This window comes from Erpetoichthys calabaricus, chromosome 4, assembly GCF_900747795.2.
Source record: "Erpetoichthys calabaricus chromosome 4, fErpCal1.3, whole genome shotgun sequence".
NCBI lineage: Eukaryota > Metazoa > Chordata > Cladistia > Polypteriformes > Polypteridae > Erpetoichthys > Erpetoichthys calabaricus.
The window spans coordinates 37,046,766-37,064,133 of record NC_041397.2 but is presented as its reverse complement, the minus strand read 5'-3'; the positions used below and the strand labels follow the sequence as shown (position 1 = coordinate 37,064,133).

At 35.7% G+C, this 17,368-nt stretch overlaps 1 protein-coding gene across 1 annotated transcript; it reads left to right on the top strand.

The window, feature by feature from the left end:
* The first annotated feature begins 14,434 nt into the window (after nucleotides 1-14,434).
* On the top strand, nucleotides 14,435-16,125 carry LOC114650965 (olfactory receptor 146-like). The gene is made up of 2 exons (XM_028800919.2): nucleotides 14,435-15,369; nucleotides 16,092-16,125. The coding sequence occupies exons 1-2, from the start codon at nucleotides 14,435-14,437 to the stop codon at nucleotides 16,123-16,125; spliced, it is 969 nt and encodes a 322-aa protein (XP_028656752.2).
* Nucleotides 16,126-17,368: the final 1,243 nt, after the last annotated feature.

Below are 17,368 nucleotides of genomic sequence, written 5' to 3'. Positions count from 1 at the left end.
AACATAAAATAAAATTAGAGTCCAGCGCACACACATATACAAAGGAACTAAGAACATGAAGATGCAGACAGAAAAAATACAGTATATATACTGTAAATACATGCAAATATTGCTCTAGAAAATAACAAGAAAAACATATACATTCATTGGCTGATTAAGATTAAAATATTATTATATACAAATAAAGAGGTGAATGATTAGAAAAAGGGCAGCACATAAAAAGAAATTTTAATTGATTCCAGCACTGAAGTTCTCAATGGAATCTGTCAGTCTTCTCTGATGAAGGCATTCACCATGTTGATATGAGCTTGTGTGTACAATGTTGATGGTCGACCGGATCGTGCTTTGTCGGTTACACTTGTACACAGATTATTCTAACATTTTGTTGTCTTTATACTGTTGTTTTTTTCTTAATTGCTTTTATTACTGTTATTTTATTGTGGGCTGATGCTGAATTTGCAGGTATTTATGTAGAATACTATACCTACTATGAATATTCATTGTTGTTTCTCTAACAAGTGGAATTTCATATTTAATGTGCTGTAATGATACATGATTTATTTTCCTTGTTTTAAAATTATGGTTTGCCTATGAGGTAGTTTCTCAAGTCTACTCACTTTACATTTCCTAACCTCACCACTGACATTTATCTCTTACAGAATGTGGAATAATTAGTACGGTAATGCTTACAATTTATACTGTATCTTTACAATTCTGTTTTTTAAAAGAGTAATTGGCTATTTTATGGTTCCACATATATCTTTTTCTTCTTGTCTTGGCTAAGGCTCTTAATTGCTCTTAAAATTTCGGCAACAACAACAACATATTTCTACTATAGCCCAAAATCACAAAAGGAATGCCTCAATGCGCTTTAACATCCCTTGTTTCTGACAATCGCCCAGCCTTGACAAACTCTTGACAAACCTTGTAGGGAAAAAAAAATTTTAAAACATTTTGGGAAAGACAATACAGAGAGAGACCCCATCCCAGGCAGGATGGGCATGCAATGGGTGTCAAAAAATGGGGTAAATGGAGCACACAAAACAGAACACTAATAATCTTCATCACAGAGCTAGATGGCCAATCTATCACTGCCACCTCAGAACTACAATACAACAGTACAAACTACATGGCAACATGCAAGAATAGATGATACCACTCAGTAAATAGAGAACTTTCATATATGAGGATATAGATTTGTTAAATAAAGTAGAAAAAATTAACATAAATGAAAAACAACAATATCTGTCCATGAGTTAATTGTAGAGCCACGTCTAGATTGTTTCCCCCGTACTTGCCATTCTATAGCTGAATCAGTGCTGAGCTGGCCAATCTGATGAAGGGACCCTTCCACCTGAGGATTCAAGTGCTCCTTTATCAGAGATGACTTTTCCATAGGCATGTAAACAACTTGGCAGTAGAGCAATGGCACCAAGTTCCACATGAGAATACCGAGAAGAGAAACAGAATAGGGGAGGGTTAGTAACAGTTTATAAAATATCGTATTACTTATGTTCTAGTAGTAATGACTAACAATAGAGATGCAGTATGCACAGCTAATCTGCAGCTCCACTCAGGGTATGCTAAACTGAGTAGTAAGTCTTCAGCCTGGATTTAAAAGCTGAAACTGAAGGGGCACCTCTTACAATAGCAGTCAGACCATTCTACAGCTTCAGGACCCTGTAAGTAAAAGCTTGACCTCCCCCTGTTATTTAATTAATCCTTGGAATCATAAACAGGCTGTAATCTTGGAATCTTAATGGTTTGTTGGTAATGATAAGTTCAGATAAGTAAGCCGGACCTTGGCCATTTAAGGCTTTATATGTTACAAGGAGGATTTTGAAATCAGCCCTAAACTTAACCGGGAGCCAATGTAAGCACTTAAGAAATGGAGTTATGTGTTCATATTTTTTTGTACAGACAAGTCCACTCTTTTACTAACAACAGACCTTAAGTGCTTAAAGAGATTTCCCAGCTGTTTCCACAGGTAATGTAATCATTGTGCCTGCTCTGCCCTTTATTCTTTGGATACACCTGATGCTCATCCTCTAGGAAGAAACAAGAGGACATTCTTACTATTAAGCCTACACCACTTCAACTAGCTCATCTTATTTTTGGGAAGCAGCAGTTCTATTCCAAAGTTGCTGAATACGGTCTAATTCCTCACATTTTAATAAATAATATGCCCACCAGCATATTATCACAACTGCTTCTTCCCAGACTACCAAACAGTACATACAGTAACAACATATATATAAGAACACATAAGTATTCACAAAGGAGAGGAGACAAAAGCATTCATGACATCAAGCGTGTTTGGTTAGCGAATAGCTATGTTGTCCCAAAATATCATACAAATTGTTATAAACTGTTTATAAATTGTTTTTCATTGCCTCTGGTTTATGTTGTTTGCCTATATATGTGACCTTAGAGGTTTTGGATGCAAATATTCTGATTATTTGGTTTATTTTATTATTTGAACGTTATTTTAAATCTTTAAAAATAATTTATGTTGTTATATTGTTAAATAACTTTTGTTTTTCAAAATGGGAGCCACCATTTTGTGAATACATTTGTCATGATGTGGGTCCTGGTTGACAATTCCTTAACTTCAAAGGTCACAACGTACAAATGCTTCATGAGAGGGTTAAAAGAGGTTGACACAATCGCCATTTTGGTATCAAGATTTTGGATAAAAACCTAAGGACCCTTTTCTCACTATTTTTTTTTTTTATTGTCAAACACTTTTTGGCATGCCTGGATCTATACTCGGGCCTGTTAGGGCAGGTCCAGGGTCCCAAAGACCAGGGGTGCCCTCATGAATATTAAACCATTTGAAAACTGGAAGTTGAACACAGGTGCCATGGTAAAGATTTTGGGCCCTCTGGGTAATACTGCAATTCCAGAGATGAACACTCTGAACCGCACAGTACTTTCCCATTTTTTTTAATGCCATTACAGAGGTCTTTTGTTTCACCCCTTCTATTTTATATATTCCACCACCTAATTGATATTTAAACCTCCTGGTCATGGTGTATATGGGAATTACCACAAAATTCACAGAACACATATTGTGTCATAAAATACTGTAATACCTCAGCATAACAAACCTGGCTTTTTCAGCATTGCCTTCTGCTGAGATGGTCAAGTATATCTTTTATTTGATTAGATACTGTATGTCATGGAGTGGGCATAGCACATACTTTTCAGAGGCTAATTTTTGCCTTACTTTCTGAGAATTTTCTCAAAGAAGATGAGGTTTCACCATACCTGTATTCACATATCAGGATTCAGTAAACACATTTTCTTGAACCAGAATCCACAAAATTCACTGCCATTGAAGGGTAAATAGTGGACTGAGAAACAGACATTGTCACTGCCACCATCACATACCGCAAAGACAACATGTCATTTCTCCTACTGTAGCTATTTGGCTTTAAAAACATTAGGTAACAAAGCTCAAGAAAAATGTAATACCTCGCATCCAGTCAAACATCTAAAAATGCACCAATATTAGACCTAATATACCTCATAATTTACCTGTAATTTATTTCAATGCATTTATGACATATATGTCCTCAGATTGTTCAGGATTAGAAAACATCATTTTTACATTAAAATAGATACAGTAACAGTACAGTACACTAATGGAGAGTAGCAACATGTTGATTAGCACATTCAAGTAAGACTTTCACTATATTCTGTATACTTGACAATGATGACCCTTTAAACCCACACACCTGTATACTGATTTTTTTGACATTTCCATGAATTATGAGTGGTACCTGCCTATACATATAACACAGTGCTAAACACCATAGTTATGCAATAGAAGAGCCAATTGAAATACTTTTTGATTTTTGTGTCAGTAACATCCAGTCCTTCCTTCAACATAGAGTACAGGTACTTTCTGAAGTCTTCAGCAATTAAAGTGGAGACAAGCTAAACAAAAAAAAAAGTAAGAAGCAGACATGGGCAGCCATACAAGTGTGCTGGGTTGCAGGTATAATCAACAAAAAGATACATTTTGCAAGCAAAGCATAAGTTAAGTAATAAAAATGTCTTAAAAAACAAATTGGTTCCATAGAATGTACCATCAATCTATTGCTTTTTTTTAATGTTTCAGTGACAGTTAAAGTAAGCTGAAGACCAAGCTAACGTTAGATAACTCTTACATAGAGGTATACCAGAAACTACAGAAAGAGATAAAAAAAAACATATGAAACGTCAAAAGAGAAACTAATATAAAATTGCTAGAGAAACCATAATGAACAACAAGCAATTTTTTCAATACTACTCCAGTAAAAAGACAATAAAAGAGAATTTAAGAAACCTTATGGGTACAAATGGAGAACTCATTGACAATGAAAAGCAAATGAACTGAATAAATATTTTATCCAAGTATTTTTAAAGGAGAAAACAATTGGATTGCAGAAGTAAAAACAAATTCTGAGTTCATGGATTTTAAAATAGAAGAGTCAGATGTGCTTCAAGCCCTCAATATGTTGAAGACTAATAAAACCCTTGCACCTGAATGGATCTTCCCAATTGTATTGGAATAAATGAAAGATGTAATTTATAAACCCTTATTAGGCATATTTCTCAGTCACTTCAGAAAGGAGAAGTACCAGAGGACTGGCAAGTTGCAAATGTAATTCCAGTCTTCAAGAAATAATTCCAAATGGATCCTAGTAATTACAAACCAATAAGTCTTACTTCTGTACCATGCACAATTATGAAAACTACAATAAGAAATAAATTAGAAAATTACCTAAATGAAAATAACATTCTAAATAGCAACCATTGTGTGTTTATGAGAGTAAGGTCCAACTAAACCAGTCTTTTAGATTTTTTTAAGTAACTGGAATAGTTGAGAAAAACAAAGCAACAACATAATGTACCTATACTTTCAAAAAGCATTTGATACAGTCGTCCCATACCAGAGATTAGTTCTGAAACTAGAAGCTGTAGGCATCAGAGACAAACTATAAAACTGGATCTCTAGTTGGTTAACTGGCAGGAGACAAAGAGTACAGATAAGAGGAAAATGCACCACACAGAGCAAGGTCATCAGTGGAGCCCCTCAGGGATCTGTCCTTGAAGCATTACTTTTTCTGATTCATATTAATGATATTGATTCTGGTGTAGTTAGTCAAATTCACAGATGAGAAATGGCAGACACTGAGGAGGCAGCAAAAAGAATTCAAAATAACCTGAACAACATTCAGCACTGGGAAAAACCCTGGAAAATGCAGTTTAATGTAGAAAAATGCAAAGTGTTAAACATGGGCAAAACGACCATCAATTATATATACAAGATGGGAGACAAAGTCATACAGGAAACAACCTCTCAAAATGATTTAGGGATTTATGTTAATGCAACATTTCCATCAACCAAGCAATGCACTGAAACAATTAAAAAGACTAATAAAATGTTAGGTTGTATCATAAAAACTGTTGAATTTAAGTCACGGGACGTCATGCTCAAACTATATAACCACGTCTGAAGTATTGTGTGGAGTTATGGTCACCACAGTACAAGAAAGACATAGCAGCACTGTTTTTTTTCCTGTTTATTAATTTTTATTGTAATCATTCCATACAAATAGATCAATTTATAACCAAACAAAATTGAAGACAAATCAAACCCCACCCCTGAGAAGGAGAGCTTAGCCAAAGGAGAATTGCTTAGGGCTTTTTAATAAGGCAACAATAAATAAAAGAAAGGGAGAAATAAATATCTATGTAAATAAGAGATGGAGAAGGGAATTAAATGTGGTAATAGTTATTTCTCTTATTCTAAAATAATATTGATCAGATCCTGCCAGGTTTTGAAAAAAATTTGTACAGATCCTCTAACTGAGAATTTGATTTTTTCCAATTTCAAATAATATAAAACATTGGTTTCCCACTGACTTATCAGAGGAGAATTAGGATTCTTCCAATTTAACAGAATAAGTCTGTGTGCCAAGAGTGTAGTGAATGCAATCACAGTTTGCTTGTCCTTCTCCACTTCAAGTCCGTCTGGAAGAACACCGAACACAGCTGTTAATGGGTTAGGAGGGATTGTGACACCAAGGCTGTCTGAAAGGCACTTAAAAATTTTGGTCCAAAATGATGTTAGTTTGGTGCAGGCCCAGAACATGTGACCCAATGAGGCAGGAGCTTGGTTGCAGCTTTCGAAGGTTGGATCTTGCCCTGGAAACATTTTGGACAGTTTTAAGCGAGACAGATGAGCTCGATACATAATTTTTAGTTGAATAATTCTATGCTTTGCGCATAATGTCCTCTTGGATCTTTGAAAGGTAAGGACTCTAATAGGATTTTATATAATGCGGAAATGGTGTTTAATTCCTCGAAATTGAGCAGTATTTTTTCCGGCATTGTGGAGGGTGCAAGGTGGGGGAAATCGGGCAATTTCTGTTTAACAAAATTTCTAATTTCAAGATAGTGAAAGAAATGTGTAGCTGGGAGGTTGAATTTTGAACGTAATTGTTCAAAAGATACAAATATGTTGTCTATATAAAGATCTCTGAGCATTTTAATCCCAAAATTCTTCCATGTATTAAAAACTGGATATGTTTGCGAGGGTTGAAAGAGGTGGTTCTCTTGCAGAGGTGCCACAGATAAAAGATTTTCCATCTTAAAATGCTTTCTAAATTGGTTCCATGTTCTGAGTGAGTAAAGCACAATTGGGTTATTAGTATATTTGCGATAACTTGCATTTATTGGAGCGCAGAGCAGGGAGTATGAAGAAGTACAGGATTTTACTTCCATTGCGGACCAAGCCTGTGTATGTTCATTTATTTGTGTCCAGGTTTTTATGGCTTGTATGTCTGCTGCCCAGTAATAAAGCTGAAAATTAGGTAAAGCCATGCCACCTTCTGCCTGAGGTCTTTGTAGGGTCGCTCTTCGGATACATGGGTGTTTTGAGTTCCAAATGAATGAGGTTATTGTTGAATCTAACTATTTAAAAAAGGATTTATTGATATATATTGGAATGTTTTGAAATAAAAAAAGAAGTTTAGGAAGGATATTCATCCTAACGACGTTAATTCTTCCGGCTAGAGTGAGATGAAGGGTTGACTATCTATCTAGGTCTTGCTTAATTTTTTCCATACAGACGGCAACATTTTGTTGATAAAGAGCTTTATGTTTACTTGTGATATTTACCCCTAGGTATTTAAACTGATCTGCTATGGTAAAAGGTAGGGTGTCTAATCTAATTTCATATGCTTGTGAATTCACTGGAAAGAGTATACTTTTATTCAGATTAATTTTAAGACCAGATATATTTTGAAATTCTATTAGTGCTGTTAAAACTGCAGGGACAGTGTTTTCTGGGTCTGATATGTATAAAACCATATCATCTGTATATAGAGAAATGTTCTGTTCCAGTCCTTCTCTGATAATCCCCTTTATCTGATAAGAATTTCGGCAGTGAACCGCCAGTGGTTGAATAGCGATTGCAAACAGCAGTGGCGACAAGGGACATCCTTATCTGGTGCCATGTTCTAGCTTAAAGTAGTCTGAGCAAATGTTATTAATACAAACTGAAGCTTCTGGATTGGTATACAGTAGTTTGATACACGCACAGATATTCGGGCCAAACCCAAATTTCTCCAATGCAGTGAAAAGGTAGTTCCATTCAATCATATCAAATGCTTTTTCTGCATCTAATGATAGTAATATCTCTGGGGTGTTTGATTTTGCTGGTGAATATATAACATTAAACAAGCGTTGGAGATTGGAAGATAGATGTCGGCCTTTAATAAATCCAGTTTGATCCTGTGATATTACCGAGGGCAGCACTTTCTCCATCCTTCTAGCTAGAATTTTTGAGAGTATCTTAACATCATTATTCAGGAGTGAAATTGGTCTGTAAGATGCACATTGTAACAAGTCCTTATTTTGTTTAGGAAAGACGGTGATTAATGCTTGTCGAAATGTTTGAGGTAGTATTTGGTTGTCTCTAGCTTCTGTAAATGTTGCCAATAAGAGGGGAACTAGCTGAGTGGAGAATTTCTTATAAAATTCTACGGGGTAACCATCAGGGCCTGCTGATTTCCCGCTTTGTAGTGACTTTATAGCATTTAGTAATTCTGTTAGCGTTAGAGGTTTATCCAGTTCCTCAGCACTTAAAGCATCTATTTGTGGTGTCTGTAATGCATCCAGAAATGCATTAGATTGTGTGTTGTCTTCTTTGAGTTCAGTAGAATATAAGGATTTATAATAATCTCTAAATGCGTGCATTATGTTTTTATGGTCTATAATTTCTTCTCCATTCATGTCGGTAATTACTGGTATTGCATTGCGAACTTCTTGTTTATGAATTTGTTGAGCTAAAAGCTTATTAGCTTTTTCTCCGTGTTCATAGTAATGATGTCTAGACTTATAAATAAGTCGTTCAGTTTCTTTAGTTGTTAAGATGTTAAGTTCTGTATGCAGGGCCTGCCCTTTCCTGTGGAGAGCTTCACTTGGACGCCTGGCTTGTTCTTCATCTATTCTAGTAATTTCACTTCTTAGCTCTGACACTTTCTTGGTTTCTAATTTATTTCTGTGGGAAACAAATGAAATAATCTGTCCTCTTAAGAAGGCCTTTAGAGTTTCCCAGAGTGTTCCTGCAGAAACCTCTGTGGGCGTGTTTGTCTCTAGGAAGAAGCTGATTTGTTTGGATATAAATTCTGTGCAGTTCTCGTCTGCCAATAGAAGAGGGTTAAGGCGCCATCTGCGAGGTGAGTGTAAGGGGCTTAATGATTTTAGCTCCAAGACTAGAGGGGCATGGTCGGAGATACCAATTGTGTTGTATTTGCATGATTTAATTGTAGGCAGGAAATTATTTTCTATAAAAAAAAATCAATTCTTGAGTAGCTATAATGCACTGGTGAGTAGAACGAATATGTTCTTGAGTTTGGGTTAAGAAACCTCCATAGCATAGCAGCACTTGAAGCTGTGCAGATGACAGCAACCTGGTCCATCCCATGCCTTAAGGACATGTCCTACTCTGACAGATTCAGAGAATTAAACCTACTTAGTCTTGAGCAGAGGACACTGCAAAGGGACCTATTACAGGTATTTAAAATCCTGAAAGGTATTGATACTGTTAATCCAGCAACATTTGTTCATCTTAACCCCTTAACCGCCCTCTGCCGGATATATCCGGCATCGTAGCTTTATTGCTGACGCCTTGCTGCCGGAATTATCCGGCACATTTGCCTGTGGTTATGTGCGTGCCTGGCGCGTTGTATAACTGATGGTTTGGCGTGGGCATTATTACTACGTTGTATTTCGACAACTCTGCGCTTGTATTGGCCGATCACGTGATGTGATTCGAAAGTGAAAGCTGTGAATGTGGCGAAACGTAAACTGACTTCAAGTGAGGTTTTGCAGGTGATTTTGGACAATAATTCTGATCATGATTGTAGCAGTTCTGAAGAAGATTTTAGCGACAATGATGATCAGCAACGTGCGCTGCATGATACTGTGAATGACGGCGCATCGGATGATGGCGATGAGTGGGTGTATCCCCAGCATCTCAATTGGACTGCTGCCCGAGGTGAACTACCTTTTCTGCATCACTTTTTTTATGCAACGTGTGGCTTTATTGTTGATGTAAACAATTACACTGCTGAGCAGTTTTATGAGCTGTTTGTGTCACCTGATTTGATCAGACATTTTGCTCATCAGACAAATCTGTATGCAGCATAGTTTATTGAGAAAAATCCCAATTTACCTCCACATTCCCGTGTTCGTGCTTGGGTAGACACTGATGAAAACGAAATGAAAAAATTCATTGGGATTTTGATGTTGATGGGAATAATCAGAAAACCAGATATTGAGATGTACTGGTCTACAGATCCTATGTATGCAACACCTATTTTTGCAGGTATCATGACACGTAACCGATTCTCTTTGCTGCTGAAATTCTTTCATTTGAATGACAACAGAAATGAGCCAGATAAGAAAGATCCAAACTGCGACTGCTTGTTCAAGCTACGTCCTTTGATTGACCATTTGTTTGAAGCATTTCAGTTGCCTCACATGCCAGGACCGTCAGTTACAGTTGATGAAAGTTTATTGTTGTGGAAGCCTGAGAAAAGGTACATTTTGTGTTTTATTATGTGTTTGCTCATTTCTAGAACTTGCACAACATTTAGTGGTCAATACTGCTTGAATAAATGTAAAAAATATAAAAAAAATGTAAAAAAGTAAAAAAACGAAAATTGTTCAGATTTCACCTGGCGTGGGGAATATTTAGGGAGTTGGCGGTTAAAGGGTTAAAGGTAAATTATGTACTCAAGGACATCAGTGGTAATTAAGGGGACGTGCAATATAAAACTGAAGCCAGGAAGCACTTCTTTCTGCAAAGAGTTGTGGGATTCTGGAACAAAGTACAGAGACTTGTAGTTGAAGCAGAAAATCTGGATGAGATATTGGGACAGCTTAGCTATTCGCTAAACAAAAGGGACTGAATGGTCTCCTCTTGTTTGTCAAATTTGTTATGTTTTTATGTAGATAAGGCAGAATCATTACGAACAAAGGTAATTTGGCGCAACAGGACCAAAGGTTTGCAAGTATTTTGCAATCAGCGGTTTGACTACCAGGCATCAGTGAAAGACATGGACCTTTGGCGATAAGTGTTGAGTCTTAAGACAATTGATTTATTATTATATTTTTTTCTATTTGTTTTTTCAACTGTATTTAGACTTATTGATATGAGTTGGTCTGTATTGATTTGTTGAGTTGAGATAGTAAACAGAAATAATGAGAATGGCTGTGATGTCATTTGTAGCTATACATGATATCACATAATTACTCCAGCAACAGTGCTGTATGTTGTGCATCTGCAAAAATCCAGTGATGAACTGTATGTTTGGATTTAGCAAGGACAGCCTTAGTTCAAGCAAATTAGTGACTGATTTTCATAGTTGGTAGTAGGGAACGAAGGCAGTCGAATGATGATCTTGTTATTTCCTTTCTCATGAAAAGGTGGGATCTGTTATCTTTGTGTTTTTACTGTATTTATTTTATTATTGAAAGTAAAGTGTGTGTTGTGTTTTTCACCAAGTGAGTTGTGAGGCTACAACACGCTCAAGAATTTTTGACAGGAAAGATAAGTGAGAGATGGGCCAAAAATTGTTAAGACTGTCAGCTTGAAAACCAGACTTTTTAACACTGCGGATACAGAAGCAGTTTCAAAAGTGGCAGGCACAAAGCTGGTGTCAAGGGATGTATTTATTATTGTTGTAACAGTTGGGATTTTGGCCTGAAGGCCAGATTTAAGAAGTGTGGCGGGATGGCATCCAGTGCACAAGTAGTTGGCTTCATCTTACAAATCAGGTCATTAACAAATGCAGATGTGACTGATGAAACTTTAGAAAAGGAGCTGGATGGAGTGGGAAGATGGGGAAAGATATAAATGGATGATGGATTTGTGTTTGTTCAATTATTTACATTTTTAATTTTGTTACAGAAAAAGTGGAGGAATTTTTCGTAAACTTCAGTAGAGGAGGTAGTTGGCCATATGCAGGTTGAAGTAGTTTATTAAATACAGAGATCAAAACCCTCAGGTTATCTTTGCCACTTTCTATTAATCTGCCATAATGCATGTTCTTGGCTGCAGTTAGTGCATCTCTGTAAGCTCTTTGATGGTCAGAATGCCTGTTAGGCCAGACTTATGTGACCTCTCAAGTCTTCGGCCAGTTTCTTTCACAGACCATAATTCTGAGCTGTACAATGGAGCTGAGCACTTAAAGGAAACCTCCTTATTCTGTAAAAGAGTTGTTTTATCCAGTGCTAAATGAAGGACTAAGTTATAGTAGTCAACAAGACTATCTAGTACGGACGGAATAGGGAAGACAGAAAAAGATCAGAAATGGATCCAGCAATGATAGAGTGACAGAATGTTTAAGGTTTCTGAAAGAAATTTGATGTTTACAGGTAAGAGGAGGATGAGGTAATGAGACAGTGAAAAGTACTGCTTTATGGTCAGAGTAATCCAAATCACTGCTATAAGTGTTGCCGACAGATAAGCCAGATGTTCAGATTATGTCTAATATATGACTAAGAAGAATGACTGTCTGGGAAAGGGAACTTAAGTGGGTTAATAATTCAGTCAACTCAGATAAGAAAGACATATTGTAGTTTGGGGGCCGATATAGGGTCTGCAACTATGTGGTTGCCGATCGGTTTTAAATAAATAGCTGTCTCGATCTCTGTGTGTGTGCATGCTCATGTGACTACACGGAGTTGGTAGAGCATTTGCATCTGTGGTTAGCATTTGAGGTGCTGTGCTCACAAAGAAATGTAAGAGAGAGCTGGGCAAGAGAGCAAGGGTGTGAAAGAAGAAGGACAAGAGAGCGGAGAAGGAAAAGAGTGAGAAAAAAAAATGAAAAGCCAATACAGCAGCACAGCAAGGAGCCAGCATGGCAGGTGTGAGGAATGGCGCATCATCGGCTGGTCACTCACGATGAACATGATTGTGGAGCGACTGAGGACTGCAGGATCCTGTAGATGCAAATGGAGTAAGTGAGAAGGAGTGAGTCTGGTTCAGAAGGAGGCAGTCGGCAAAGGAGCCAGTGAGTTGGACTGTAATAGTCTGCATCTCTGCCTTGCTGCAAGACCTGTTAGGGTGTGCTGGGGGAGATGGAAGAAGAGAGGCGTGCTGGGTGGATAGAAGTGGAGGGAACTCAATGACTGGTGAGTTTTAGCTTGAGATTTTAATGGGTTTTTCGCATTTTTTAGCCAACAAGGAACACTGCTTTCTTTTAGAATATTTATTTATTGTCTTTCAGGCACCGTACTGCCTGTTTTGTACAAGTGGATTATTTATTTATATATTCGTTAAGTTGAAGACGATTGCACTGCACTTATTTTTTATATATTTGAATTTGAACTTGTGTTTAGGTTTCATTCATAAAAGCACCTACACTTTTTATACCCATCCATTACTGACTGCGTGTGTCCTCACCTGCTGCTGCCCATCTCTTGGTTATGTTATCAGACAGTATGGGTTCAAGAAGCTCCCAACATGGTTTCCAGAGTGGGAAGCCAACCAGGACCACAACATTTCTTGAAGCTGCCTCTACTATTGAGGTCTTGGACAAGGTTTATTTAGATTTAGCATTCGTGACCTTGCCTGAGATACAAAGCCAACTTTTGAAATGAAAGATTAACTCAAACCATACAAAATTATGGACTAACAATGCCAAGTAATTCCTCAACAACTATTTCGGTCTTCTAGGTCTGTTTATGTATCTCTGTCATGTATATTAAGAAAGTAATTCCAATAAATACATTAGTAAATGTGTGAAATTTAAGTAAACACATGTGGCACCAGTGAATGTATTTAAAGTTTTTTTTTAATGTATTATGTGGGAACATTGTGCTTGTTTAATTAGATGCAATCATTTCTCTAGTGATTAAAAGGAATGTGTAAATATCTCTGGCAAATTAACAAAGGTTAATGATTGTTCCTTTTAAAAACATCATTACCATCTCTTTAAAAAGGTTACTATTCCCATGCCAAAAAAAAAACCTTAAAAGCTAAAACTCTGAGAAAGGAATAACAGAACTGCAGAAAGGTAAGGACGTGAATCGTATTTACAATATATGATAAAACAGACTTTATTCTGTATCTATAAATGCTGCAGCTGTAATTTTTCATAAAAGAATTAAAATTATTATTATTTTCTTTATATTTTACATTGGGTACTTGGTATTTTTAGGACTTTTTCCATTATATGCATCACAAAACTGTTAAATGTTTAATGGAAAAAGGCAGAGTTTTTTATTACCATTGTAAAGATGAAGGTAATAGTTATAAGTATGTTGTAAATAACATAGGGAATACAGTAGATCACAGGAATGATAAATTGTAGTATTCAAACATATACCTGATATACTACACAATGAACTAGAAAAGGGAGCTGAAAAATGGACGGGAGGACTGAAAAATGAACAAGTCAGAAAACGTTTTAGGATGCCTCATTTAAGTTAAGCACAGCATAATATTAATAGCTGAAATTATTTTTATCTTAAAACAGGTAAATTAATACCATACTTAAATGATATTACAAATATGATCTCTATGAACCTTTTCACTTTCATTATTATTTAGCCTGAATTTGTCTTATAAACCAAAGCTAAATAAGAGAAAACTATATTGTTTTAATTGTTTTACATTAAAGCTAATGTTTTTGTACAAATTATTAATGTTGCTGCTGAAAAGCTCTTATAATCTGGTTATTTGAAATGTGACAAAACGCAAATAAGCATTATTGTACATTCTGTTGTCTAACTTCCAAAAAAGTTTATTTGGAGAAAAGGATACAATGTTAAAGGCAAATTATAAAACTTATAATGTATGTGTAATTATGTTTTCCGTAGACCAGATTATAGTGAACTGAAGAATAACGGCAAGAACGTGGTACCCATGAGTTCATGGACTACAACATATGCACTGAATAATACTTTTGTGCATCCAGAAATGTTCTACATAAGTGGTTTTCAAGATATGCCCTTTGCTAACTATTTCTATATTTTTTTATTTCTTGTATATATTCTTACAGTGTTCTGTAACACATTTCTTATTGTACTAATATATTTGGAGCAAAGTTTTCATAGTCCAAAATATATTGCTGTTAGTAATTTAGCATTGGCAGACTTATGCACAACAACAGCTGTCATTCCTAAAGTAATAGATACATTTCTTTTTAACTCAAATTTTATCAGATATAATGCATGTCTAGCTAACATGTTTTTTGTTCCTTACTTTAGTGCAGTGCAGTCACTTTCTCTTGTAATATTAGCTTATGACCGCTTTCTTGCCATATGTTTCCCTTTACAGTATCACAGCATTAACACTAACAGCAGGATGATAATAATCATATCCTCAGCTTGGATGTTTTCTGCTGTTACATTATCTATAATGGTCCTTCTGGTTACCAGACTCAGCTTCTGCAGGTCCACAGTGATAAACAGTTATTTTTGTGATCATGGACCTGTCTACCGCTTAGCCTGCAATGATTTTTATATAAACATAATAATGGCTTTTACTAACATAGCATTGTTTCTTTTTGTACCACTGATATTTATTCTTTTTACATATTTAGCTATTGGGGTTACATTGTTAAAAATTGCAACATCAGAAGGAAGGCAGAAAGCACTGAAAACCTGCACTTCACACATCATCTTAGTAGCAATGTTCTATATTCCAATAGCAGTTACATATTTGGCAGCATCTTTTGTAAATTTTCATCCAAATGCAAGAATTCTGAATAATTTGTTGTCAACAACAATTCCGCCAATGCTGAATCCTATAATTTATACTCTAAAAACTGATGAGATGATGAATTCAGTTAAAAAACTGTTAAAAAGTAAACAAGGCAAGGATGGAAAAATTAGAAATTTTAAGGTTCTATCCCAATAACTGCATTATTTTGCTAATAAGTGTAAGATAAATCTAACAAAAAGATTTCTAAATATGTAAAATGCTCTTTGTTTTTCCAGTATTTGGTTTACAGAGAATATTAATAAATATAAATATTTTACTGCTGATAGCTTTTGTGTGTATTTAATTCAGAAACAGTTGTATTATATTCTTTTTTGTTTTGTAATCATTTTGTGTCCCTTAGTTAAAAGGGTTTATTAACTAATTATCCAAATTACCCAAACGGTGTTAAAGTTTTGTAAGCAAATGATTTCTTTGGAATGTAATGTTAAATTATTTTGAATGGCATCACATTTTTCCCTGAGAAAGTTTTCATCAAAGTTTCCATAAAACGTGATGAATAAGAACCTTAACTGTGGAATTCACATTTAACCATTATTTGTTTATTAATGGCTTAAAGAAGGTGCAATAACAAAAAGCTTATTATTAAAAGGATACATACAGATCCATCAACATTTATACCGGTCTAGAAAAGTAAACAACATACTTTCTTCTCTGAGTAAATAAATAAACCTATGTATTTCAATTGGGTGACCTTGTACAGTTTTCTCTGTATATGTACTGCTCTTATTCACATCTGATTACTCTTTTTTTTTTTTTTTAATTTAAGAGTGACTCAAAGCGCCCAACTCGCATCTAGTAATAAAAACATACAAATGCAGTACTTTATTTAAAATATTATTGATGTCATGTTAGAAGAAGATGGGACTGGCCATCTAGCAAGTACAACTTAGGTCTGAGTGTCAAGGTAAGGAATGTTAAGAAGGAGTGAAGACCAAGAGGTACTTTGGCCGGAGATGTATCTGGCATCCAGGGATAATTCATTGTTTTAGTTATGGTCAAGAGCAGCTAAGTTATTTTTATCAACTTTTGTTTCTTTAATTGTGATGAGTTATTCATATTCTTTTATTATTGACTTCATTAATAAAGTCAACTCTTTTGTAAACTGCTTGGTGCCACAATTACCTTCTTTGGTCAACAGTGTCATAAAATAATCTATTATTTGCTCATGGTTATGTTGGATAGATCATTAGGTTTGGTTATGTATGAAGCAGAAGATTCTTTTCCATTTGATACCCCAAGTTTATCCAGTAGTGACCAGTTAATCCATGGAAGTAAAATCTCTGGAACCCCATGACAATCCCAATTTTGTTCTCCCAGAGAGAAATCAAAACTGTAGAACATTTAGCTTGCTATTCAGGATTTAAATACTTTCTTTGAGTGTCATTCATTTTGTCTTTAAAGAATAAATGATGTGCAGGGTAGTTTCCTGCCTTGTGCTCACTTTTGCCATAAAAGGTTATTGCTCTGAATCTCTTATGCAATTTATATTCTGTAACGTTGATGACTTCTAGATGGTATTGATGGTATCTGCTTATTTTGCTTAGCATGTGCCTTGTAAACTCAAAGTCACAACTTACTATATTGACTTGGTATGTTGGGTGTTGTATGGGAGAAGCCCTTGATTAGAGGATTTTGTGAGTGAATTCACTGCTTTTAACCTGTTAACAGTAAAACAACTTAATTTAGAGCACCCACAAGCTGTAATTCTGAATTTAAAATAAGTAATTGATTAGATCTTATTTATTTCAATGCTGCACGCAATAAGTATAGTTGTACATAGTAAAGAAATTTAAAGATTCCAAGAGCAAAGATATTATTTTTTCAGATTGTTCCCTGCAGTCCAAAGAGTTCCATGGTTTTGCTGATGTTTAGTTATAGCACACCAACAAACAAAGTTCTCCACCTGACTTCTGTAGTCTGTCTCACCCCCCAAATCCCCCACCCAATATACATGAAATAGAAATTGCACACCATAACTGTTGACCATAAACAGGCCACGGGGTACTCCTACTCTGTTTTAATGGCCAGCTTGAGTTATCTCCACTTGTCTCTTCCCATCTCCCTGTCTGGTTG

Bases quoted from the DNA above. Each gene is read 5' to 3' on its own strand.
- LOC114650965 (XM_028800919.2), top strand. From the start codon at position 14,435: ATGAGTTCATGGACTACAACATATGCACTGAATAATACTTTTGTGCAT. The intron at 15,370-16,091 runs GTTAAAAAGTAA...ACTCGCATCTAG, and splicing joins ATGAATTCAGTTAAAAAACT to TAATAAAAACATACAAATGC.